The following is a 25,446-nucleotide window of genomic DNA, read 5'->3' as shown; positions in this document are numbered from 1 at the left end:
AGCCTTATTATTTGGCGTAACTTTCCATGGTTTCCATTAGTGAGCTGAGTAATGGTTTCACAAATATGTCTGAGCTGGAGTGCACAGGCTTCCAACAAAACTTCCAAAATCCATTTGCAATGTGCGAACTAATTAGTATATGTGCAGGCATTGTGGATAATGATCAGCTATGAGAGATTTGACATGGTATGATAAACAGAAACATAATTTGCTCCCAAAACAATTTCTCAGCTAAACACAGTCCAACTGATAGCTCTACAGCATGCAAGTACGCTTGTTAAGGTGAGCACAGGCCAAGGAGAAAATGAAAAACAAGTAAGTGCTTAGGCCTCTTGCATTCATCACCCTCTTCAAACAGGGCTTTTCCCAGCTGTAACAGAGCTTTCTTTCCGCCACTGAGCTCTTGTAGCGGTCGACTCACAGACACAGAATCCTCACGCCTTCACAAAGCCAAGCCACTGGCCGAGCCAGGGAGCAGCTCGCACACATACGCGCACATTCATCTGTGTCCGACAACAAAACCGTGCTCAAATACACAGTGATTCGAGCACACAAATGTGTTGCTTAAAAGCCAGCTTTGTTATACGTATGCAGCACTACATCAACCCTGCGTCCCCCAATCTAACATGCTACTTACATGCTACTACCCACTGTGTACTACCCACTGTGTGGTTCTACCTTCTGTTCCTGCACAGCACTGGTAGGCTGCACCTGCTCTGGTCCACAACAATTCTACACAGTTTCTATACAGCTGTACATCTATATAGGTTTTGTTCTATCATAATCCCTTTTAACAAAGTTCGTAAAATATTTTCCATTGAAACTCATTTTACAGATTGATTTGTCAGAAAGATAAATGTACACTGATCAACCCTTTATTTATTACTTGCGCTTGATCTATGACACCCCTTGTAGTGCACATCCATCCTCCTGACAGTCCTTTAGAAAGCTGATAGGGTAGCATTTGGCCAACGCTTTGTCTCCCCTGCAGTGTAAATAGAAGGGCTAAGTAGACCTCGTCTGGTCTTTCACTCTGGTAGACGGCTAAATATGGGCTTGCGCGACTGGATTTTAATTAGATGACACAAGAATGCAGCGTCTTCTCAAAATGTTGAGGAGAAAGTCACTCTTGCTGACAGCTGTTTAGACTTGTGGCCGTTTTATAAATGTGCATAGCTGACAATAAGAAATTCACACTGACCTTTGTCTTAGGTCTTTTAGCATGGAATAAGACGGCAAGACCAGGCCCCCCTAGCTCATCAATCATACTTGACAGCTAAAGGCTACATGAAACCATGGAGATAGTCTCTAGGTGTAAGGCATCCCGGGCTATGATTCCTTTGACAATACACAACATATACAGAAATGAAATCCTCGGAACGGACATGCCCATTGAAATCAATGGGGATAGCGAATGAGTGAATCACTTTTATCTACTGTGTGGTGGGGCTTTGGCTGTCAAAGTTAGTTTCTTTTCATAAAGGTGTCTTTTAGTGGGGAACCTCAGAGGCACACACACCATTTGGCCCCACCCAGGCAGCTCTGGAAAAGTCCTGTATAGAGCACACACATCAAAGACCATGTAGCTCAGAGCCTCCCAGGCTTGCACTGGCTGTCGCCCCCTCTCTCTATTGCTTAGTAGATGGGGTCAGGGTTTAGGATTTAGTTTAGGGTTTAGTCAGGGGCAGACTTAGAACAGTGGGACTTTGTGGACAGAAAGCTTGGAGCTCCAGAGAGAAGAGAGAAGGGAGTGTGGGAGGAAGAGGAGAGGGAGTCATCAGCAATCCAGAAAAGAGACATCGAAAAAAAAAGTAAGCACACACAGACAATGGGCATGTACCTGTAGGGTAAGGTTGAAGGTAAATGTCTCATCGGCTTCAGGCAAGTCGTCATCTTTCACAGCAATGAAGATGGTCTTATTGGACTCAGTGGACAGCAGGAGGACTGCAGCATTAATGGATTCAAAGTCCCCTGTGTTGACTCCCTCTAGCTGGGTGAAACAAGCAAACATTCAATTGTATCACTTGCCATTTAACTCAAGTAACATTCAGGCTTCTTTGTGTGTTTTCATTTTTTATTGTTTCTTTGTTTGAAATACTTTTTGAATTGATTTTAAAATTGTGAAATGGAGAAAAACAGGAGAGGCACAAGAGAGATGGAGACAGCATAACACCAAAGATCAGAGATGGGTTTGAACCCAGGATGCTGCAGGTACATGGTTTGTGCCTTAAACACCTGAGACAATAGAATGACCCAGGCTTGATGTTGTTTGCCTGTTTCAGCTCTTCCCAACAGCAGAAAGAAGAAATGTGTCCCTCTCTCTCTCTCCTTCCCTTCTACTGGTTCCTTTATCTGCTTGACTTTGAGTTGCACTTCTGTCTTCTGCCCATGAGTTTCCTGGATGTTAGCCTGATATTACACATATTAATACTGATATTCATACGGCAACTCAGAAATATCAAGAAGCATAGGAAACCCCCCAACCACACGGCACCGTCCAGCTCTTCTTATCAGACACCAACTGTGAGCAGCTGACAAAGCCCCCACAAGGAGGATGTAAAGCGAAAATCCACTCTGTGGCTTAAAAAAAAAAAGTTTCTGCTTTCACACTGGGTGTGCTCACTGGTTTCTGTCTGCCAGAGACAAAAAGGTCATTAATTATCTCCTTCACTAGACATAAAGGTGACAGCTCAGCAATACAGTAAGATGCTTCGATGCAGACTGAATAGATGACTTGACAGACTGATGAGTGTGGATACACAATGAGCCATCAATGAAAAATTTGTCCCGGGTCCTACCAGAACCAAAGCCGTCACATTCACCGGGTCTCCCACTCTCTCCACAACCAGCCGGATCACAGCTGTGTTGCTCTCGTTGACGACAAAGTCAGTCTGCCCCAGGAACCGCAGTGTGGCTGAGTCAGACGTAGAGCCAGGGATGGACAGAGCCAGAATCAACCCAGCTAGCAGGAGGACAGGGAGCATTCCTATGAAAAGGGGGAAACACATGAAGGAAATCTTTAAAAAAAACAAATGCAGTAAAGATTGACAAAATGCATGTGTTGAAAAAAAGCAGAGGCAAATAAGAGGATATTTACAAATTTGGAAAGCTACAGAGAGTTTATTTTTAATTCAATCAGTGCCATAAATACACAGATTTAGTGACATGTTCGTCTCCATAATACTGCTCAAAATATAAGAACAGCTTCACACCTACTCTTCACCCCTTACACATCTAAAATATATAGTCATAGATAATAAAAGATTCAATGAATATGATATACGAGCAGTTATCGAGTGTTCAGATGTTCAGATGGCCTGGCTGTTGTTGAGTTTATTCTTCTTGACCACATTAATGTAATGGCATGCCATGTGTTAGTAGTTCAGACAGCCTCCCATTCAATTCTGCTCTGTGAACACTCTCTTCTCTCTCTCTAATCATCATTTCTGCTCCTTCGCTCCCTCCAATCATCCTCCCTTCTCTTCTACACCCCTATTCCCTCCACTTCTCCTCTCGTCTCGTCTGCTTTCCCTCAGCTCTCTCACCCAGAATAATCCGAAAGCTGGATGAAGAAGACGGAGACAGTTGTCATGGTTAACGCAACAAAACAGCACCGCATGACAAATGGGGCGGGGCCCGCTAAATTGCAGCCCCTCTGTCCTGTCTGTCCTCTTCCTGCTGCCTCTTGAAAAAGAACATCAGCAGCTATGGTGAATGAAGTCATGTTGTTTGGTTCTTTTTTCGAAAGCAAAAATCATTTAGGAAAGTTGGACATTGAAAATATCCCATTTTTCACATGTTCCGTTCCTGTTATATCAATTTGAGTTATTCTCGGTAGTGGTGGGTGTTTAAATAGCAGCCATCCATCAATCAGTTTGTCAGCCAGGAGAACAAGAAACAGCTTTAAAAGTTGTTGGTTGACAGCTACAGTCAGAAACAATTAATGCCGATGTGATGTGAGTGTGTGAGTGTGTGTGTGTGCGTGTGTGTGTGTGTGTGTGTGTGTGTGTGTGTGTGTGTGTGTGTGTGTGTGTGTGTGTGTGCATGGCGCCAGCACTGGAGAGATTGCTGGAAAATCCATCAAAAAAGGATTTAGAGCTGGTGGGGCTGGACAGTGGGGGACATAGGGCGAGGCTAAGGGGGACGAGAGGTGAGTGTGTCGCTGGACAAAGAGAATAAATCCTGTTATTCGCCCTGCTCTCTCTCCTGGGGTTGGGAACTTCCTGCACCACTGACTGAGAGCTTGAGAGAAAAGCTATTAACCCTCTCTCTTGTATCATCTCACTGGAACTGCCTTACAGTGTTAGTCCACACTAGTCAAGGCTATACTCTTATGGGTAATCGCATAGGTGGAGGGTAGGTGCTATTTACTAGCATCTGGACACCTGCTAGTGACTTGCCTTCCTAATTGAGTCATACTGGACAGTAAAGGCACAGCATGTCTGTTTTGGAAAAATCGAATTGACCGCAGCATATTGTTTTTATCACACAGAATTCATTTTCTTTAAATTGAATCTCAGTCTCTCTATGTCATGTCTGTTTTAATTGTTCACAATAAAAGGTCTGACTTTCCACGCACTATTTCCGAAGTAAATCTTTGAGCCTCAAAACCTCACCTCCACAAACATCGCTTCAACCACAATCTTCTCCATGGATGGCAGCAAGCATTCAACCATCTACAACAACAACGTCTTCCTATTCCAAAAGTGAGGGGTGGTCCTTTTCGTATCCACTGATGCTGCACTTCCTTCAACGGGCCGAATAGAAAACAGATGCTGTGTGGATGGCACAGGTCTGTTTCATACGCGGCAAGGCAGTTTTTATGCTGGCATCATGCGTTGTGCCAACCCTGACCCCGGGGGTTACAGGCGGACCAATGATCTGTCTGTCAAAGCAAAAGGTGGCATGCAGTGCCTGGCACAGATCTCTGACATTGATAAGGCTGGGAGTAAGAGTCCATGTAGAGAGGTCCACAGTGACACTGCTGCATGCATGCGCGCACACACACACACGTTTGCATACATGGATGCGTCCGCCAGAGCTGGCACAGTCGGCATATGCAACCAAAATGCAAGATAGACAGCTGCTTGATGGGCCAGGACACTGGAGAGTTCTGAAATGCATGAAAGCACCCTGTCCATCACAAATATTGTGGGCCAAACAAACAGAAATTGATGACTGGGGCCAGGACTCTAGGACATGGCGCTCTAATAAGCCACATACAACAACACAAAGAGACTTCACTTTCTGAATATCCAAAATGACTTTTATTGACTTATTCTGTGACTCTAACCTCAGTCAGTTATTATCTTCATAGACCTCAACCTTGAACCTGCTTTCACCGTAACAATTTTTGTCCAGTAAATATAACTTCCAGCAAACTTCTTTCTTCTTTTCAATATGCAGAGTTTTTTTCTCTTGCACAAGCAGCCTTTGTGCTTGCCAGAAAAGTATCTCAGCACTGGGCATTGAGCTAAAACAGGAGTGCCACTAATTCCACTCGTTTCAGGTCAGATCGAAGCAAAGGGAATAACATGTATAGGCAACACAAAAATACATGTAAATGTACACAAAATCGCATGTATACTTCATGTAGAGTACCCCTTCGGTATCCGCTTCCAATCACTCGCTCCTCTCTATCCTCTGACCTCTCTCCGTCACACAATCAATGATTTTAACCTCTTTTGCTGTATCTCTGTGATGGAAAGCTTATCACCACACAGCCTTCCCGACAGGCTCAAACATGATAAGCACCATGACCAGTCAACAGTGATAACATGAGTGCCGGTCAGCGCTGGTCACCTGCCAGCCCTTCTTCGAGCAGCCTATCAGCGTAAGGAGCCTGGTTGACAAAAAACAAAACTTTGGATAACTCCCAGACACACACACACACACACACATATATATATACTCACTCACTGATCTATTGGATATCCCTGTCAGAGGTGCCGAGGAGGTGTCTGGTTGCAGGGCTGCTCCTGGGGTCAGTGTGCGGCGCTGATGCCTCTCGGGTTTCTCCTGACAGTGGTCTATGTGTCGCAATCTTGAGCATCAATTATTCACTGCAAGCCCAAGACTTAACAGTCAGAGGATGGTAGTAAGTGTGACACTGCAGGATTCACTGCATAGCACATGCCCTGTGCCGTCTGTGGTTAGTCAGGTAACCGGGCTGTTGACATAAGTACGTAATCATGCGAGCTGTCACAGGCAGTCATGTTTTACATTTAAATTTCTCCTTGTTAACTAAAAAATATGCCTCCATTTTTGTCTCATTAAATACAGAATGCCACTTTAGCGCTCTGGAAGCTTCTCGAGGTAAAGTACCAGCCTCTACTGTATAATCACAGCCAAGGACTTTGCTTTTATCCTTTGCTATTTCACTGAGAATACTCTGTATTAGAAGCTTTAAAAGGGCAAAGCAATACTCTTACTTCCTTTTTGGTATAGAGGGTGTGTTGGACAACAGTCTGTAGAGTTTTAATCAAGGGCTTTCCCATGAGGCATCCTTGCCCTGAAGCTTCCCTGGTCCTGAGACGCCCTTGGTGAAGAGCTAGTGGTTATATCTGGCAGTTAATCACAACCACCCGCATATATACACACACACACACACACACACACACACACACAGAAAGTGATCTCCAGTTGTCTGACACTGGGAGGCCTTCAGTGGGATCTCATTCATCAATCTTACAGCTCTGGTCGGTGATCTGGAGTCAGTCTGGCCACAAAAAGAAACTGCTCTGTCATTAACATCAGCTAATATAACGGGGTTCCTGGAACGTTTGTGTGTCTCTTCAGGACAAATTCGCACTAAAACGTAACCACGAAAACATACAGTGCGCTTGATACTGACTGAGATAACCAGATGAGTAAACAGCAACACAGAGGCAGATGGTCTGGTAGAAAAGCTGCAGAAAGAGGGGATTCACCTTTATCAATTTATTTTTATATACAATGTATGCTGGGACTGCTTAGCCAATTCTTCGCGAATACAAACAGTTGAAAATGAAAGTGCCTTGTGGTCAGATGGCCTGGTTATTATTCAGAAGTCAGACGAAATGTGAAAAATGCCTAATATGAGCAGGCAGCAGCAGAGTTTGCTCAAAATATCTTTCCAAAAAGTGTTTATTAAAGCCATTGATACCTTAAACACAAAAGGAAACAGAGCAAATCTAATCAACTAAAATGAAATAAGAAAATGCTATTGTGTTATTTAATGCATACAACCAGAATGCTGTCTCTTTTCATAGAAAGGCTGTTGTATTAGTTCAGTTTGTATTTATAACTATGGTGCCTCCTCTGCTCTGTTTATTGGATTGTTTTCTGTTTCAGCTCCACTTCACGCTAAGCGATGCCACCAGGACAATGTGTCTCGGGCCCTATACCACAGAAACCACCCACCGTCCGTGCTCAGCCCGGCGAAGCCGCGGCTGCCATACCCGGTCAACTCATACGAGCCCATAATTGCACTTCACATGTAGTTTCTCCCTCTAGTATTTTTAGATTCGTGAATGTTCTCGCCATACAGAGAATTTGGGGGGAAGAAATTAAGAAACTTAATAAGCGAGTAGAGCTAAAACATACATCATTAAATCTGACAAAAAAACTCACTTGTTACTCACTTGGCTTATTTTGGAGAGCTCTACCCCAAAACAGAATTATATTTATTTTGAGGAGAAAAACAGAAAACCTACCATTAGTCCAACAAGAGGGGGAGAAATATTTGAGGGGAAATGAAGATGGCAATGTGCTGAATTGCAGCCAAATTATGCCATTCCACATCAGGGGAACTAAAAAACACTTGAATGAATTCTCTAAAGAACAAAAACGCATGAGGTCAGTCTCCCAGCTATTGTCAGCCGATACTTTTCAACCAGGCATTTCTCCTTCAGGGGCAAGAGGCTGCCAATCAAGTGTGCATTTTACTGTGAAAAAAAGAAACAGAGAGAGGGAGACTTTTCCTGAGGTATTGTCCTCAGGGCCGTGGTCGGCTGCTCTTAAGTTGAGCCAATGGCATCTCGCATCCCGAACTAAAAACAAGACTTTTTTTCTTCTTCTGAGTGGGAAGTAAGGAATATAGAAAAGAAAAGTGGTTCCAACTGAGTAGGAACTAGTGCATGAGCAATTCAGAGCGTTTTCCAGTTTGAGCATTGGCTGACTGATTAGCCATACAACACACAGTGATGGAGGCCGACAGAAAGGCACTTTCAGGGGATTAAACAAGGTTGTGCTCTCCACAGCCTCACACACCAAAGGGCCAAATTAGCAAGGGTATTACTTCATTGCATGTAACTAGTTGGGCCTTGATGAAATGCTAATTGCATTTCAAAAGAATTCCCAAAACAGAGAACGGGGGGAGTATTTTCACTGGAGAAGAAGCGGGACTTTACGATTCACTGACCAGCACACAATTTTAAGGAGCAGGCTTTTGTTCACTCCTGCTCCTCATGTTTTCTGTGCATTTCGAAAATTGCCACAGTTCTCGAGTCCTTTGTTTCTCCCACTTTTTGGCATGCTGGCCTCCTCTCCAACAGAACCCAAACCATCCTATTCAGACTCCCTTCTTTTCTCTCGGCTCTACTTTATCACTCCTAAACAAGGACATACACAGCACACACATCTTTGGTACAGTAGGTGTGGGAGAGCCCCTCTTTCAGGCCTTTGCAGCTTTGGAAAACTAAGGGCCAGATGGCAGGCTTGAGGAGGAAACAAATCCCTGAACAAGTGTGGTCAACCGATCCTTATTACCATACAGAAATATAATAAGAACTGTTGTGCTGCACATTGCTCTCATCTAGCTGCAAGCTTGTTGTCGGTCGCACAGATTCAGAAATCTGAAAGCTTCACAGATGACACAATGAAAGACACAAGAATGCAGCGTGTCTTTTCTATTCATCACGAATTGATCCTGATCTTGTGAGATGTTTTACTCACAAAGCTATAGTATAATAAAAGGCACCCAGAGCCGGTGGATGAATACATCTTTTTACAACAATAAACACCCCCCGTCACCTCTCAGCTATGCTCAGATCAACCACCCCCACCTATTGGAGGAATTCCTCTGTCATGACCAACTACAGTACAATGAGGGAAGTGAGAGATAAACTGAGAAAGACAAGAAAAGAAAGAAAGAGGGGCTGGTGTAAGGGACGGGGTAGATGGGGGGGGGGGGTCGGAGATGAGTGAGTGTGTGTGAGTGTGTGTGTGTGTGTGTGTGTGTGTTTGTGGATGAAATATTACAGAATGGGTCAGACACACACATTGGGGTGGCGGATAAATAAGGCTGAAGGGTAACGGAGAGAACTAAGGATTTTGAAAGATTGATCTTAGAGTCAGTGACCTACAACAGGTTTATGTTTTAAATAGGCACTCGACCCTTCTGTCTCTCTCTCTGTCTCTCTCTCTCTCTCTCTCACACACACACACACACACAAAGACCCTGGTGAAAGGCAGTGGCGGTACTAACAAAGAAGGGAAGGGTATAGGGATGGATAGCCAAGATGTCCTTCCAGTCGAACATGACGTGTGACCCACTCAACCTGACCAGTCTAAATTAGGACAGGAAGCAGGGGCCGTTATGGGATGTGTTCCACGTGGCTCCCCCAAAAACATCTTGGCGAGGCGAAGTCATGGGGATTTATTGCCCTACAGAGGGACCCATGTGGGGGTCTGCGCGTTCAAAGAATGAGATCAGTGAAGAGCAACCAAACAGCGTGTTCATTTATCAAATAATGCTGCAGAGCAGGTTTATGGCTTCAGAATCATAAGTCATTCAATGATCACAAAAGGGAAAAAAGAGGATTCCTGCTTTCAACAGTCCGTGCGACTTAATCTAATTTGTACAAACTGCAGAGTCTAGCCAAGTAATGTGAACCAGAGGAAACAGCCTTCCTAAATGTTCTTTTACTTTTCATTATGTTTTGACATTTGAGAAAGCGATGTTGCTCTGTGTGCTTCCTGCTGATTCACCATGCAGTTTGCAACATAGCTGCTTTAGCTTAACTGGATTTATATGTAATTACCATAGAATATGTAATAAACATATTACAAAAATATAAGAAACCTCATTAATGTTATGGATTAATCAAAATATATTTATATTTATATTATTGTTACACCCAACAGATAAACTGGTAATGTGATCGTCTATACTCATCACAGCAGGTATAGGAAAGGCTGACCTGTCAGAGGCCACCGGCTTTACTAACAGCACAAGAGGTCAGAGGTTCAAGTTTAATACTTGAATGGAAATGCTGGGCAGCTGTGGGAGGACACCTCATCGCTACAGAGTGCAAGATATAACAATACGTGTATGTGTGTGTGTGTGTGTGTGTGTGTGTGTGCGCGTGTGCAATTATAAGAGTACAATTATTAGAGTTGACAGCAAGTTCATGGCCGAGGGTTTGCTGCAGGGACAATACTAGCATCCTCTTACCGGCAATAATATGCGGTTTTTAAGGCCCACTGAAAAGACCTCTGGATCGTTGGCCATTGCTGAGGACCCACTACTTTCCTTTTGAAAACAAAACGTTTCTAGACTGTGATCTGAGCGTGGTGTTACTCCAACCGAGGAAGCAGAGACGGAGGTGAAAAGAAGAGGCTTGTCCGCAGTAAATCTTGGCCAATGGGAATCTCTCCATTCGAAAAAAGTCCTTCCGTTTTTCAGGGTCCCTCTGCAGAAAAGAATTGCACCACCTAAATCTTGACCATCTAGTCTCGAGTAGTGTATAATTAGAAGGTATACGGGCTATCTCTCTTGGTATACAAGTAACTGTATCGTTATATTTTATTTCATTTTATTCTATTCCAATTTAAATATTTGTATTATGTAATATGTGTGTATAGCATGAGGGGCTACAACTTACATTTAATTGTGCAACCCTGTGATGTATAATGGTGGTAAATGAATTTGCAGCCTTGAAACCTTCCACATGCACAAACGTAGTGTTTCAAAAATGTTGAGCCCTTCAGTTCATCAACCCAAACAAGCATTCAGTGAGCCCAGTCAGCTCACAGCACAGTGAAAACGAGGCGGGTTTAAGGTATACATCTGTCTTGCACCAAAGAATTATGAATTGTCCTGCTGCATGGTACTTCTGAGGGAAATGGTAATTTGAGGGAGAAGTGGGAATGTTGGTGCAACATTTTATCCTCTCAAGGTGTGGAAATGAAAACCAGACCATAACTAATAAGAGGTGTATGTACATATATGTAGGGGGGGGGGGGCTACAGTTAGGACAATGTTTAGAAAAGTGTAGCATTCAGCGTGTTGTTGAAAGCATTTGGCACGTGACAAGGTTGCTCATAGCTCTGAATAGCATTTACGGCTAACTGGCTTGGCAACAACAGCTATTCAGAGCTATGAGCAACAACAGTTACCGGTATTGCCTCATTGCTTTTCGTTTGGTAGCCGTGAGAGACCTTAGTCTGTAATGCAAGTATGTCTGCATGAAAAGATGTACAAAGATATATTATATATTCGCTAATGCTAATCGTGGTTAGCATTTCCCCATTGGCCGTAATGTTAAAATTAGCTTAGAAGCTAGTGACATGTTATGATGTTCATAGAAGAAGACAACTTTAGTACGGTACTGTTAAAAGCATCTTGCTGTTCAACGGGGACACCTGCAGCTTATAGACCAGTGCGGCTTATCTATGTACACCTTCTTTATTCTGTTAAAAATCAGCTGGTGCGGCCTATATACCGGTGCGCTCTATATACCGGAAAGTACGGTATGTAGGTCTGCTGGTTTTCTCATCTCACATCATGAAAAATGTAAAATGCAGAACACTCACTGGGGCGAAGTATAAGCTTTTGCAATGAGTTTACCAGTTATAACATTTGCTACATAGCCTAAATGAACGATATCCTCCACAGGCCTGCATTTTCATGTGATTATTAAAGAGGATATCATAAGCTGCAAAACAACATGTAAGAAAGCAACCAATTAGCTTGTGTTTTTATATAAACAATATCGGAAGTAATATAGAACTACTTCAGATGACAAAAAAGATCACAGAGTAACATGAGTTGAATTCAACGTTATACACAGATAGACATCCTTTACACCTCTTGCCCCCAACAGTGATCCATGGTGCACATATCAGCGGAGGCAGGCACAGCCTGTTGCAAGGCAGTATTGAGAACTGTGCAATCATCTACTATTTCCCTCTATTCCAACACACTGGGAAGGCGTCCCCAGCAAACATCAATCTCATCCTTTCTGCAATGTGCAACACTTCAACACCTTTCATCAATGTACAAGCTCTGTTTATGGCACTGTCCCCTTTTGTACTGCGCAGCCATTAGAGGGGTGAGACAGAACCGGAGAGAGGCAAGCAGTAAAACAGTTTCCGCCCAGTGAATCACATTCAGACCCTCACACAGGCGACTGGGGGCTGACCCCTGCCAGGCGATGACATAAACACTGACAAACAAAGGACCCGAGCTCTGAGCAAGTGTGGATCTTAGAGGATCTAAATCTACAAAAAAAAAGAAGAAGACTGACTGTGGCCCAGGGGTTTGGGATGATGGCAATAGAGATTTGAGGTTTGAGGGGGGGGGATGTGAAAATGTCATGGCAAGTGTTGCTGCTTCTTTACAAACAAAGGGGGACAACTGCTCAACAGATCCAATAATGTCACCATTTTATACAAAGATATAGTCCAGAAACAGTTAACAGTGGAGGCTGGCGCTAAGGAAGAGCAGGTGTAAGTGCTGAATGGATACAGAAGCAGCTCCCTCCCTTCCTCCCCAGTGAGAAAAAGGATTTAACTGCGCTGAGGCACAACAGAGGAGGCAACAAAAGAGATTTGCAAGGGACGAACCAAGATGACATCATGTCAAAGCAATTAGAGATAAGGTGGACATATTAAATTATTCAAGGAAGAAAAACCCCACCCCATCAACTGCGGTGTGAACTATGGAGCCTGCACGTCTGCGTAAAATACGCAAAGCACAATGAGGCTACAGGCACCACTCATTGATTTAACAGTAACAGCACATGTGCGCAACTTTAAGTGTGCCAAGATTACTTATGGCCCGAGTAAGCTTATAGATTAGTCAACGGAGCCTTTATGAGAGGGTCTCCAGCCCACCATGTGTGGCGGTTCCCCTTGAATTGTTGTTTTATTTCAGTGGGAGAGAGAAACCCACACAAAGCGCAGTAATCACACTGGAGATCCTGGATGTAACCATGGAAGCGTTTGTCTCCGTTCTCAATGGGCTACCCGGCCATTCATTTACTGATTGCGCTGAATCAATATTTAGGCTTCTCAAATTTTATTAGCTGCTCCAAGGGGGATTTTTGGCACAATGCAAAAAGAAATTAGCGGTGGCCAACTACTTTTAATCGTTTTGTTATAGTGTCCTAAAATATGTCTGCTTGAGCTGTCTGGCATAATTGATGAGGAGTATCGCGACTCATTTCTTTCCTTTATTCGCTGCACTATCAGTACACCACTACACGCCTTGAGTTACCAATGATTACTGATTGACTTCAATCAAAAAAAAAAATCTGAGACGTTTGCTTTGTCCTAGAGTCGGTGTAACCATGTGTCACAAAGCAATATTGCATCCAAGTATTTCTATGAAATCATCCAGCAAAGTTGTGCTGGTCGCCGCATATCCGTACTATCAGCCCGTACTCACAATGGCAAACAGAAGCATGTTTGAAAATATATTTACGATAAATCATTCCAACTCACCTGACACCTTCCTTGGATTCTCCGTCCAAGATAAATTACTACGATGTATTTAATGCTGACGATAACATCGATGAGTCCTCTCAGAGTCAAAAGCTCCTTCTCTTCTCAAACAGCATCCGATAACTGCTGCTCAACTCGATTTGTCCCTCGGCGGCTTGGGGATCCCGGTGAACTGCATGGGGTGAAGCGTGTGTGTCATCTAACGGGACTGGAGAAATAACAGAGACGGAGATGTTCCCCGGTCTGTTCAGGACCTTCTACTCTCTCTATAAACAACGTCGTCCTCCTGCGGCCACGTGAGAGCTACTGCTGCTGTACACACACACAACTCACCGATCCAACCGGGACGATTAGTTTGCAGCTCCGCAGGGATTCCAGCTCGTCTCCCGGTGGCTGCCTAATGAGACAAGATGTTTTAATCTCATTTGTTTCTCGTAGGTGCTCAGTGTGGTGGTGCTTAGTGTGGTGGTGCACAGCGCCACCCTGTGACCCGATGAAGCGCCCGTGAAACAGTCTCTCCTTTCTTTACTCAACATAAACTGTGCAAATGTTTACTTCTTCATAAGCTGTTTAAAATCTGACAAAATTGTATAACTAATGCATGCAAGTGTGCATGCATCTTTGCCCGGGTAACCTATCATGTGTGCTGTAAATAAGTATCATGCTAAATATGTCCCCAGTTTATATTAAATGGTGGGAGGGACGGTGCTTACTCTAATTTAGAATAGGCATTGATGACATTTACTGCATACACTCCATAAACCCAGTGATGGTAATTAAAACCTATTTTCTACTGACTAGATATGTTGAATTTTAATTAACATGGCAATGAGTTTAGGTATACGTTACGCAATTAACTTGGTTTCCACGGATATGAATACAAATGTCTGAATATAATAATACTAACTTTCAAAAGTTGCAAGTATGTTGGTTCGCATTACAGCAATGACGACCCTGACCTTTAGCGCCATCTCGCGATCAAAAGTCAGGACACTGTTGCAGACGTCACTCGATACGTCACTACGCAAACATTTTGTTGACGTGGCGTGAGCGGTAGCAACTCAACAGTAGCGAGCAGGTAGGAAACTAACGCAAAGCAAAAAAAGGAAGGTGAGACCGAAGTTAAATCCCGTGGAAATATGGATATTATCCAGGTCAACTGATTGATCATTGTTCACATTATCAGGTAAAGGTTATTGTTGGCGAAATCATCCTAATGTATCATTCACCAACTGTGACAACTGGCGGATGGAAAGGCACAAACCTTACTTGGCACATAACATAAGGTGGACGCTAGTTAGCACTAGCCTGACGTTAGCCTGTGTAAATGGTTCTTAGTTAGTGAACTGTGGATGTGCGCTGTAAATCTCAGCCTTATTGGTACAAGACCAACGTGGCTGTTAATTTGAACCACTGCTTTGGTGGCTTGTGGTTCTAAAGTTACTAGTTATTCCTCTTGGACGGATATCGACTGGACTGAGGTGTAGCATTAAGCTAGCTATGTTGTTTTACAGACAATTTCTTTTGTTAAATATGTGCCAAAATGGTATTTTAACCACAGTAGCTCTTGTAAGATTAGCTTGTTAATCACTCTCCTGTGTGCTTGATAAAGGAGATGATTCTAGGCAACGCGTTAGACTGCCAGCTGCTAACGTGGCTAACATTACATCATGTTTAAAGTACATTCCGTTAGATTAAAACCTGTTTTGCCGTTACTTCACCGCTGCGATATGTGTCATACATTTGATATGGTCAATTTATAACAGTGTGATGACATTGACAGTAACATTGGAACAACGTGATAGTTCCTAGACATAGTCACCTGCATGTGTAGTAAGAACATTACAGCATAGCCCTCCTCTTATTTTAAGCTATACAACACGTTAAATGACAATTGTGTGTGACTTAATGAGGGACTTATTGGTTCAGGTGAGTTTTTCTTTTTAACTTTCTTCAGAATAAAGCCTACCTTGCTGGTATTTTGGTACTCAATCCTGTCTCTGCTCTTCCCAGTACAGTGAAGAAAAATGTCCAGTATAAGCCAACACTATGGGTTCCAGTCAGCCACCATGGTGCAGCCTGCCAATGGCAGTCATGCCTATCTGTTTGGAAACAATGGCTCAGAGAATGACCTGTCCGAGGAGGATGGGGAGAGCAATGAGCTGCGGCCGCGTGGCAGAGAGAGGCTGCTGAGAAGCACCTCCAGAGAGAGGATGGACGACATTATTTACCTGACCAGAGATATCCAGGAGGGGGACACCCTGAACAGCATTGCCCTGCAGTACCATTGCTCAGTACGTTTGTCTTCAGACCTGTGTGTATATGTGTGTGTCTTTCCTAATCTCCTTGAAGAGTACCCACTATCCTTCATTTTCACTGTTGCATATTTAAAGCGGCTAGAATTGTTATTTTTATAACAACGGCTCCCCTCGACTTCACAGGGCTTTATGGTGAGTTTCGGCTCATTGTTAAGCTTTTAGACCCGTTTTCAGCCTCAGCAGGCAGCAGTTTTCGGCAAAATTAAAAACCCATTGTACGCTACTCGCTCGGCACATAACAGCATACGCAGGCTAGCGACTAGCTCAGATTTCACAACTAGTTTCAGTTGCCTCTTAGTGGCAAAAAATATATAAATAAATGACACTTGTACCAATAGCAATGATTCAGTTTGACTGATACATTGACATGCAACAAAAACACTCCTTTAGAACATATCAAGGTTAGGTAAGATTACATTACAGGATTTTTCGAATAAACTGTCATTGCATACCTTCCAAATATTTCCACTGCTATCATATACATATTAGATATAATACTGTTGTGTATTCATTCGGCTTGCTTTACTTTTATTTCGTCTTTCTTTGTATTTAATAATTTGTATTATTTCCTGCATTCTCTTGTTGACTTTGAATCCAGAATATTCAGACCACAGTTGACGTAAGATAGTTTGGCAGGAAGCAGTGTCGTAAATTCATCTTTCTCCCGTGTGTGTTTGTTAGGTGGCGGATATAAAGCGCTCCAACAACCTCTTGACAGAGCAGGACTTCTTTGCCCTGCGGTCAGTCAAGATTCCCGTGAGGCGCTTCAGTGTCCTCACTGAGACTCACAGCACTGGACCTCTCAAATCTGCCTCCCCCGCAGCTGCCAGGCGCCTCCACCAGATCTCACCTGTTACCTCCCTTCCCACCGAGTCCTCTACAGACTCTTCCTGTTCCACCGACAGTGTGGAAGGTTTTCTCATGGAGAAGGACAAGGACATTGAGCGGCTGGTGAAATCCACAGGCCCGTCTCGCAGCAGTCTGAATGAGGTTGTGTCCTCCTTAACGCTACAGCAGCCGCTTCTCGGAGAAGTGGAGTATAAACCGGTACGGAGAAAGGACCCTTATTATGGGGCAGACTGGGGCATGAGGTGGTGGACGGCTGTGGCCATTATGCTGGTTGTTGGCATTGTCACACCTGTGTTTTATCTGCTGTACTATGAGGTTCTCGTGAAAGCTGACGTCAGCCATCATGGCATTCCTATACAAGCTCATGGCAACGGATCTCACTGACCTCTCCAAGGCAATAATTTAGACCTCCCTGTTGGAGGAGACAACAAGGCAGGGGCTGGACACAATGATGGCAATGTGGATAATGGAGATCCACAGGGACATGTGGACAAAGCAGGAGAGCATGAGAAAACATAAATAAGGGATTATTACTTTACTGCCACATTTGTTGCCAACTCAGACCTAATAAGACTAGGTGGATGTTCCCATTGATACGTCGTTTTTTAATAGGCTTATACATCAATGCAATCTGTCTGACAAGGACAGTCCCTTTGTAGTGGGGGCATTCATTTTTATATGGTTGAGAAACTAGGAATAAGGGTGTGGCCACTGTCATTCCTGGTCTGTTTAAGGGTTACATGCTTTCCAACAAGGAGTAACAATGGGCTAAAACAGTTAGGCTTTGCGGAACATTTCGAATAGACTGATACATTTGAGTTATCAGTGTAGCCGATAGACTTGAGGTAATGTTTATCTATATGCTGCCGCGTTCTCAGTAAGCTACACACAAACTATATCCAGGGATTTCAAGAAGAAACAGAACTGCGAAACTGTTTATTCAGCAAATCATAATTCTGAGGATTTGGCTTTTGACTCAGTTTGGTGCAAATGCAGTTTTATTGCCATGTTGGAAATTGTACTTCCCAACACTTTCTTGGGAAAGTATGATTGCTGCCATTGAGTTTAATATAGAATTAATTTATTTCAACACTATTAAGATATACTATCAGTATTGAGAGGTACCAGTTGAATTGTTTAAAAATTTACATAAAAGTTGCTTGAATTCTTACTTTTAGCTTGCCTCAAGAGTTTCTTTATTTCACAGCATGGTGAGGAAAGTGGGAAATGCACATTATTCCCACGACTCATTTTTGTAATTGAGAGATTTTAGACTTTGTTATATACCCCATTTATTGTATTCCCGTGTTCACTTGATACTTCATGGAAAAGCATTACATGTTGACAGTATGTGCCTTTTTAACCTGTGCAAATATGCCACAGGCTGTAAAATAAATAAATCTATTTTGAATAAATTATTGCCAGTGTGCGCAGTTTGGCATTTGTTATTTACACAAGTCTTCGAAGGAAAGCCTGCCCTTCAAAATCACACAAAATAAAAAACAAAACTCACACTCTGCTAAACACTATTTGCAACGTATATACAATATTTAACCAATAGTGGCAGTCGCATAATTGTTTACGTCAACAGTGAGTTTGCACGGGCGATACTTTCTCAGTATGTTGCTTCGCCATCAACGTTCTCATCACTTCCCGCAGCACCGTCTTCGCCATTGTCAAAATAGCTGTCAATGTAGTCGTTTTCCTACGGAGAAACAAAAGAAACATGAAGTCAGATATCAACTTCGCTTCTTACATATCGACCAGATTAGATTTGCGTTAAACAAATTTGCCAAAAACGATTCCAGGTTCTGATTTGTAATCTAACCTCTTCAACATCCTCTTCGTCATATTCTTCCTCTTCAATTTCTTCCTCATTCTCGGGTTTCTTTTCGGTCTCATCGTCTGATTTTTCAGGGTTTCCGTCATCGTTCTTTGCCAGGTTCTGAAATGTTGTCATTCATATAAAATTATTTTAATAAAATGCTTGCTAGCTCAGAAGGACATACCTAGTTGTGGGTAAGTACAAATATACATCCTCAGCTCATTTATACTTCACGAGTACTTGATAAATCACATCAAGAGAAAATGAATAGTACATGTCATGCTCAGTAGTTTAAAACTGAACAAACAAGTGACGAAAAGCTTACGTCTAATTTCTTCAGCATATCCTCTGCGTCTTTGCGTGATATCTTCTCAGTTTTCTTCTTTGTTTCTGTTGGATTGGGGCATTTTGTCTTTATTCTTAAAGGAATAAAATGGACCGGCATTACATACATCATAGCTTTAACATACCTTTTTTAGCACACAATTTTTTCTTTTTGGGCATCAATTCTTTTGGAAGGAGGTTCCAGTCTAAAATATCAATAGTATTTCCATTATTTTACTTTTTGTTCTTCTAAATTTGCTGTAATGAAATGACGGTATGTAATGCACGTACCTGGACTCCAATCCTGATCTTCTATCAGTCTTTGCTTCAAGTATCTCTCGGTGTATCTCTCCACTTCTGTTTCATGCAAACAAGAGAAAAGTCTGCTTCGGTATAATCTAAAACAAATTCACTTTTACAACGCACTCAGCAGTTTATCAGAACCATGAATTTAGCAACATAAACCACCGGGTCATAGTTTGAACAATTTACTCTAGAGTCATCAGTTTTGGGCTTTAATCGTGCCAAAACAAAAGACTTTCATAGACATGATAGATGAAGTTAGAAAAAAGGAAGCTCTAAAGACACCACCCGGCCAGACCACAGAAATAATATTAAAACTGCCAGATGAGGCAGCAGCTGTAACTCAATATTCTGCAATAACTATACCTCTCTCCTTTTCCCAGATATGACCCGAATGAAATGTCTCAATTCCTAAGTGCTGCATTATCTTCCCTCACAGCAGCCAATTGTCTTGTCATAGCATTTCTATCAGATGTCAGGTTTCTAAAGCACTACTCTCCTCCTCACCTGCTTTATTGGACTGAGCCTTAATGTGGTGTGGTAGCTGCTGCATTGTTCCCCTCATCTCCTGTTTTAAGGCCAGCATGTAGTCCTCATCCTCGCCAGCTTTCAGCGGCACCGGCTTGAAGTCTGTGTTCTGGAGGAGGATGGAAGGTGAAGGGCGATAATACCAAATAAGTATGACAGTTACTTTTTCACAGGTAATTTGTTTGCAACATCTTCTCCTACACTATGGAGTAGATGTGAAAAGTCTGTACATTTATGGATTTACAGGTTTAGTGTCACCTTCAACAGAATACATCTTAGTTTTAACTGATATTAGTGCAATCACAGTAAAATAATATCAAATTGATCCTACAATTACATTGAAAAAGATGATTTCAAGACAAGTCAAACGCAGCTCAAGTACTGAAGTATTCTTAAAAATGAACAGATTGTTTTATTATATATTTTTATGACACATACATTACAAATTATGTTAAGCAAATAATTTAACAGAAATGACCACTGAACATCCTGAACCTATGTCCTTTATGGTCCTTCAGTCTAAGCAAGTGGGCACAGGTGTCACATACAAAGCAAGGCTTAATATGCAAAAGGTCAAAATGACCTGCGGGGGCCTCAAAAGCATCAGGTTTATCAGGTGGTTTGTCGTAAAGTGTTTGGGAATATCTACCATCAAATCATGAGACAATGGGCCCCCAGACATGGACACAGAATATTACAAACAGTACTCGGCCCCTCTAAAGACCCATAGATAAACTTAGGGGATAAACGCTCACCTAATGTGAATCATGATGGTGTCTTTCTTGTGACATCTTCAAAGTGAATTTTTAGGCCATTCCTTCAGTTTAGCAGAAGGACTTTTGGGGCTCTGTTATTTGAATAAACGACTAAGCCCGTTGACTATGTGTCAAGAAATGTAAAGTCAATACCAGCGACTTTAGCTAAGGCTCTGCTTTGGGGCCTGAGCCCTTGCAAAATACAATCAAGCTGTCATATTCATCGTGTTTTATGCTTGAAGGGCACTTAAACGCAAGAGGATATTGGCACAATGCACAGAAAGTATGAGGAAAACGAGTCCATTGGTTCACACAAGTAATTTCTCTTCTATGACCTTCTATTGCATCATGCAGAAAACAACAGAAACATTTATGAGCAACTGTTAGTTTGTCTATTGTTACAATTACAAATATCATTTCACATTTGATTAATGCAAAACACAAGTTTTTTCCATAACTTGTACTTTTGTGCAAATTATCTATTCTTTATACAAGTCTACTTTTGAACCGTCATGCCCGTGTCTCTAATTTGTAAACAAATGCGGTAAATCACTGAAATGCTGTGCCATGAAACGCTTTCAGGGATTAGAGGTGAATTGAATACACTGCAATGTGTCATGTCATCCTGGGTTCTCTGCATTTGTGTGTGTGTGTTGTCGGGACTTACTGGAAACAGCGGGTTGGGCCCCACCCTGGATTCTGGCATGCTGCCCCTGCCGATGCCCAGAGCCTCGACGTTGAAGGTAAAGGCACCTATTCCACGACCCTTGCCTGCCATGGCTGCAAGCCGCCTCTGTACCTACAACACAGGGTCCACATGCCGTTAGGAAACTCGCTGTCAAACACGTGTAGACACAACTTCATGTGCTACAGCGTGCATCGCCTGTAAGCCTGCACATTGCCTGCTTCTGAACCGTTAATCAACGTCGACACATCGCATGCTCATTATCACTTTTTAAAAGTTGTCATACTCACTATGTGACTGTTTGTGAATTGCTCCTAACGTGGAGACGTGTTTCAGGGCTATTCACTGGCATTTAGCCGTTTAGCCTCTACCAAGTCTCCACGGTTTCACTTTTTCGATCTTACTTTACGTAAACATTCAGCTACTCAGTTGTATCTGTTGTTCGGCACGTAAACTAACTCCTGAAATCACCAATTTTACAGCTGAATCTAATGAAGCAATGAGCAGCGTGGACACCTATTCACACATGCTTCTCTCGGGCAGTCAGCGTAAATGTGACTCTAACTCGCCCCGCCCCTGTGTGACGTAGTTTATTTACAGCCAATAGAGTAGCGCGCTTTATGTTGTCGTCACTAATCTGATCTTCCAATGAGCACGCTCTCCTCCTACAAGGGTGTGTCGGCTGCTGCTGCGATCACATACACATATCACCTCTAGCTAGTAACCAATCTCCACCGACAAAATCACTCGAAAGCACAAAACCCGCAGCAGGTTACCTCGACAGGTGCATGAACTGGGATGTCTGCAGCCGACTGGTACGCTCACAAATCGCTCGGAGACGGACTCTTCTGGATCCAGGAGCGATTCTACCAGTCAGAGAACCGGGCCAACATCTGGCTGCTGCGCGGCTCGCACCAGGACGTGGTGGTAGACACGGGTCTTGGTTTGAGGAGCTTACCTGACTACATCGACGGCCAGGGGCTGCTCGGCAAAGATCCGCAGAAGAAGAACCCGCTGCTGGCCATCGCCACCCACGCCCATTTCGACCACTCGGGTGGTCTTCATCAATTCCAACAGGTGGGCGTCCACAGCGCCGAGGTCGATGCCTTGGCCAACGGAGACAACTTCGAGACGGCCACCTGGCTCAGCGACAGAGAGATAGTCGAGGCTCCCAGTCCGGGATGGAGGGCAAGGAACTACAAAGTCAAGGCTGTGCAGCCCACGCACATACTGCAGGAGGGTAGGTCGGAGACGCAGCCGTTGCACATCTGATTTATTGAAGGAGAGTAGATATGCGATCAAAGTCCAGGTCAGAAGGTCTAAACGCATTTGCCCGGGGATAAGCATCATGGTCGATACCATTAGACCATATTTAATGGGTGTGCCTGGAATCAGTATTTTGCACATTATGCAGTAGGCCTATATAGAATGCTTTCGCTCCCCACAGGAGGATTTACCCGCACAGTGGATTTGGCGGAAGACCAAAAATGACTTGCTAAATGGATGCAGACACACATTCCTGCACAATAGAGAGGCATCTAACATATGTAGTGGAGGTTCTAAGAGCGGTGCTGAACATTTTTCATCAGGGTCTTAATGGATGGTGCACTAAGCTTAGATACAAAGGTTGTATTTGCTTTGGCAGGAGTTCAATATGAGGTCAGGTGTAAATGTGTTATTACAGGCCGTGTAAACAGTGCAGCGCTCATTTGTCAACTCTCTTTGTCGAAGCAAACAGTGTTGATGATTTGTGAGACATGAATATGTGACAAGAACAAATTCTTTTTTTTGCAGCTGTTGTGCATATTCTTTTTTGTTTTTGCAAAGCAGCTCTATTTTAAGCCAGCATGCTGATGACACCGTTACTTCCTAGAAAGATGAGAAGAACATGCAGAGATGGTGCAGTTTATGGAAGGCTTCCCATAGAGTATTAATAACCTCACAGCCTTCCCCCACAGTGCTATTGGCAGATTCACACCAGATCAATTCACTCATACATTAAACTCACATTTTGCCACATTTCTCTTTAATTTCATCATAGGTGTTGCATAAAGTTTATATCACAAAGGTCTTTGCATTTGGGATTAGCAGCTTTGTTTTTGTTGGAGTTTGGACCAAAACCATGTCTTTATTTACAGAGTGTAAATACTGCAGCCAGCATTAGTCAATGCACCGACTTGTTCTGCTATGTCCGAGCCACCGCTGCAGTGCTGTGGTTCAGTTTCACCCTTCTGTCACAATGTGCAACTCATATCTGGTCTGGACCAAATCAATGATTTACTGAAAGTCTTTCACATCATAGTGTTAGGAGACGACATGAGAGAAACACAAATCCTTGCTCTATTCCAGCCTGCCAAATGATGAGGAACATAAGGGTTTAGTTTAGCCTGGGAGTGGAATGCATATGACCTTGAAGATAGTTATAGAAGTTATATTGTATGTATGACGATTTTGAAAACATGACACCATCTCTCTCTCTCTCTAGGTGATGTCATCAACCTGGGTGACAGACAGCTGACGGTGCTCCACATGCCTGGCCACTCTCGCGGCAGCATCTGCCTCCACGACCGTGACAATAAGTTGCTCTTCAGTGGAGATGTAGTGTACGACGGCGCCATGATTGACTGGCTGCCCTACAGCCACGTCAGTGACTACATCAGCAGTTGTGAGCGCCTGGTGGGGCTCGTGGACAGCGAACAGGTACCATTGAAACACACCAGAGGGGAGCTAACCATTTCAGCTCATAGTACCAATATTTTGGGTCAGATTAATTGTGCTTTGATGCATAAGGTATCTAATCCCATTGTCTACAAAATGATTCGGTTTATAATGAAAATATCATAGTCCTGTTATGTTTTTGACAGAGTTGTCCATGGTGTGTAGTTTTTGTAGTGTTTGTCAATGTACATTAAGAATAGAAAAGATAATTGGTCATATCCATGTAAATCAAAAGATTTGTAACAGAATTTGTATTTTAGCGGTATGATGTCATCCTTAAATCAGAGCTATGTGCCTATGGATACATATTAAACTTAGAAATTCATTAAACAGGTGGACCAAGTGCTCCCAGGACACTACAACACCTTTGGCGCGAAGCGGCTTCACCGGATTGCATCCACATATATCAGCAGAGCTGGAACGTGCCCTGCAAAGTTCTCCACATTTGCCTGGGGTGCTCTGGCTGGTGTGGCGCTGCGGGCATTCAACCCACGGTGTGCTTGCTAATGAGAGGGGATCATGGAGCCGAAGGAAGCACAAGTGAAGAAAGAGTTTAAATATGGAGGGGAGACACCCCTCATTTATCTGTAACTCGATGTAACATTGTTCATTTACTTATGTAATCCAACAGACATCATACATAAGTTAATAATCAGCATCATATGAAGCATACAATGTAAAGTATTTATAGCGTGATTCTGTTCTATACTAATTAATATGTATATGTTGGGTTTAATATGATTTATATATGATTTTTCTAGTTGTAAAATTATAATAGCACAACGATGGTACAGCTCTGCACTGCAAACAGCAAGCAGAGTCAGTATGGCCATCGTATTCCTCTATGCATTCTACAATGCTCAGTGAAGACTCGGTGTCGACTACCTCCCACGTTTGTAACAGTGCTTTGTACTATTGACAAATCTAAGGCGTTGGTTCCGAAACGTTGACAATAAAGCCTCCGTTCTACCTGCCTGTCTCGATGCATGTACTGAGACAGACTACTGCACTACAGTCGCTCACGCAAGATGGGCTCTCCTGAGATTTAGTTGCTGGAGAGAGAAAGAGGAACAGAATAGGATATATGATCCATCATATGCTCGGAGTGCAGAGCACTTACTGCAGGAAAAAGGAACGTTTCCCTCAGTCTACTTTTCTGGTTTAATATGCAGAATTTAAACCCTGCATGTTTGCCCTGTTAAAACTCCTATATGCTGTGCTACAGTATCAATATGCTGTAAATAAGAGATGTATTCAATCACAATCTAAGCTACACGGTTAAGATCAATAAAACTTTAAATATTACCATGCACAGACTTCCGTGTAATATTTCAATTTATTTCATGTAGACAAAAATGTGGAAGAAAAAGGGTCATTTTTGAATTGATAAAACATTTATTACAATTAATGTTATATTATTTAAACATGAGATTT

General features: G+C 42.9%; 4 protein-coding genes across 4 annotated transcripts in view; 2 read left to right on the top strand and 2 right to left on the bottom strand.

Moving 5' to 3' along the window:
• Positions 1–2,984, bottom strand: part of adgrv1 (adhesion G protein-coupled receptor V1) — a gene marked incomplete at its 5' end in the record, with an annotated part of 98,105 nt that extends 95,121 nt beyond the window's left edge. The window contains 2 exons of the mRNA XM_079270996.1: positions 1,841–1,990; positions 2,799–2,984. Coding sequence (XP_079127122.1) covers positions 1,841–1,990; positions 2,799–2,984 — 336 coding nt within the window. The remainder of the gene's footprint in view (positions 1–1,840; positions 1,991–2,798) is intronic.
• Positions 2,985–14,764: 11,780 nt separating this feature from the next.
• lysmd3 (LysM, putative peptidoglycan-binding, domain containing 3) lies at positions 14,765–18,013 on the top strand. Its single transcript, XM_079271027.1, has 3 exons — positions 14,765–14,893; positions 15,721–16,001; positions 16,707–18,013. The coding sequence occupies exons 2-3, from the start codon at positions 15,735–15,737 to the stop codon at positions 17,256–17,258; spliced, it is 819 nt and encodes a 272-aa protein (XP_079127153.1). The 5' UTR covers positions 14,765–14,893; positions 15,721–15,734; the 3' UTR covers positions 17,259–18,013.
• A 135-nt stretch (positions 18,014–18,148) lies between these two features.
• Positions 18,149–21,829, bottom strand: polr3g (polymerase (RNA) III (DNA directed) polypeptide G). The gene is made up of 8 exons (XM_079271028.1): positions 21,585–21,829; positions 21,277–21,408; positions 19,834–19,963; positions 19,315–19,380; positions 19,170–19,229; positions 19,025–19,089; positions 18,703–18,819; positions 18,149–18,579 (listed from the first exon to the last, which is right to left on the bottom strand). The coding sequence occupies exons 2-8, from the start codon at positions 21,385–21,387 to the stop codon at positions 18,490–18,492; spliced, it is 639 nt and encodes a 212-aa protein (XP_079127154.1). The 5' UTR covers positions 21,388–21,408; positions 21,585–21,829; the 3' UTR covers positions 18,149–18,489.
• Positions 21,830–21,996: 167 nt separating this feature from the next.
• Positions 21,997–25,284, top strand: mblac2 (metallo-beta-lactamase domain containing 2). The gene is made up of 3 exons (XM_079269677.1): positions 21,997–22,534; positions 23,780–23,994; positions 24,346–25,284. The coding sequence occupies exons 1-3, from the start codon at positions 22,093–22,095 to the stop codon at positions 24,517–24,519; spliced, it is 831 nt and encodes a 276-aa protein (XP_079125803.1). The 5' UTR covers positions 21,997–22,092; the 3' UTR covers positions 24,520–25,284.
• The last annotated feature ends 162 nt before the right edge of the window (positions 25,285–25,446 follow it).

The sequence above is a fragment of the Melanostigma gelatinosum genome, assembly GCF_949748355.1.
Source record: "Melanostigma gelatinosum genome assembly, chromosome: 6".
Taxonomy (NCBI): Eukaryota; Metazoa; Chordata; class Actinopteri; order Perciformes; family Zoarcidae; genus Melanostigma; species Melanostigma gelatinosum.
This window is presented reverse-complemented; position numbering and strand designations above follow the sequence as displayed.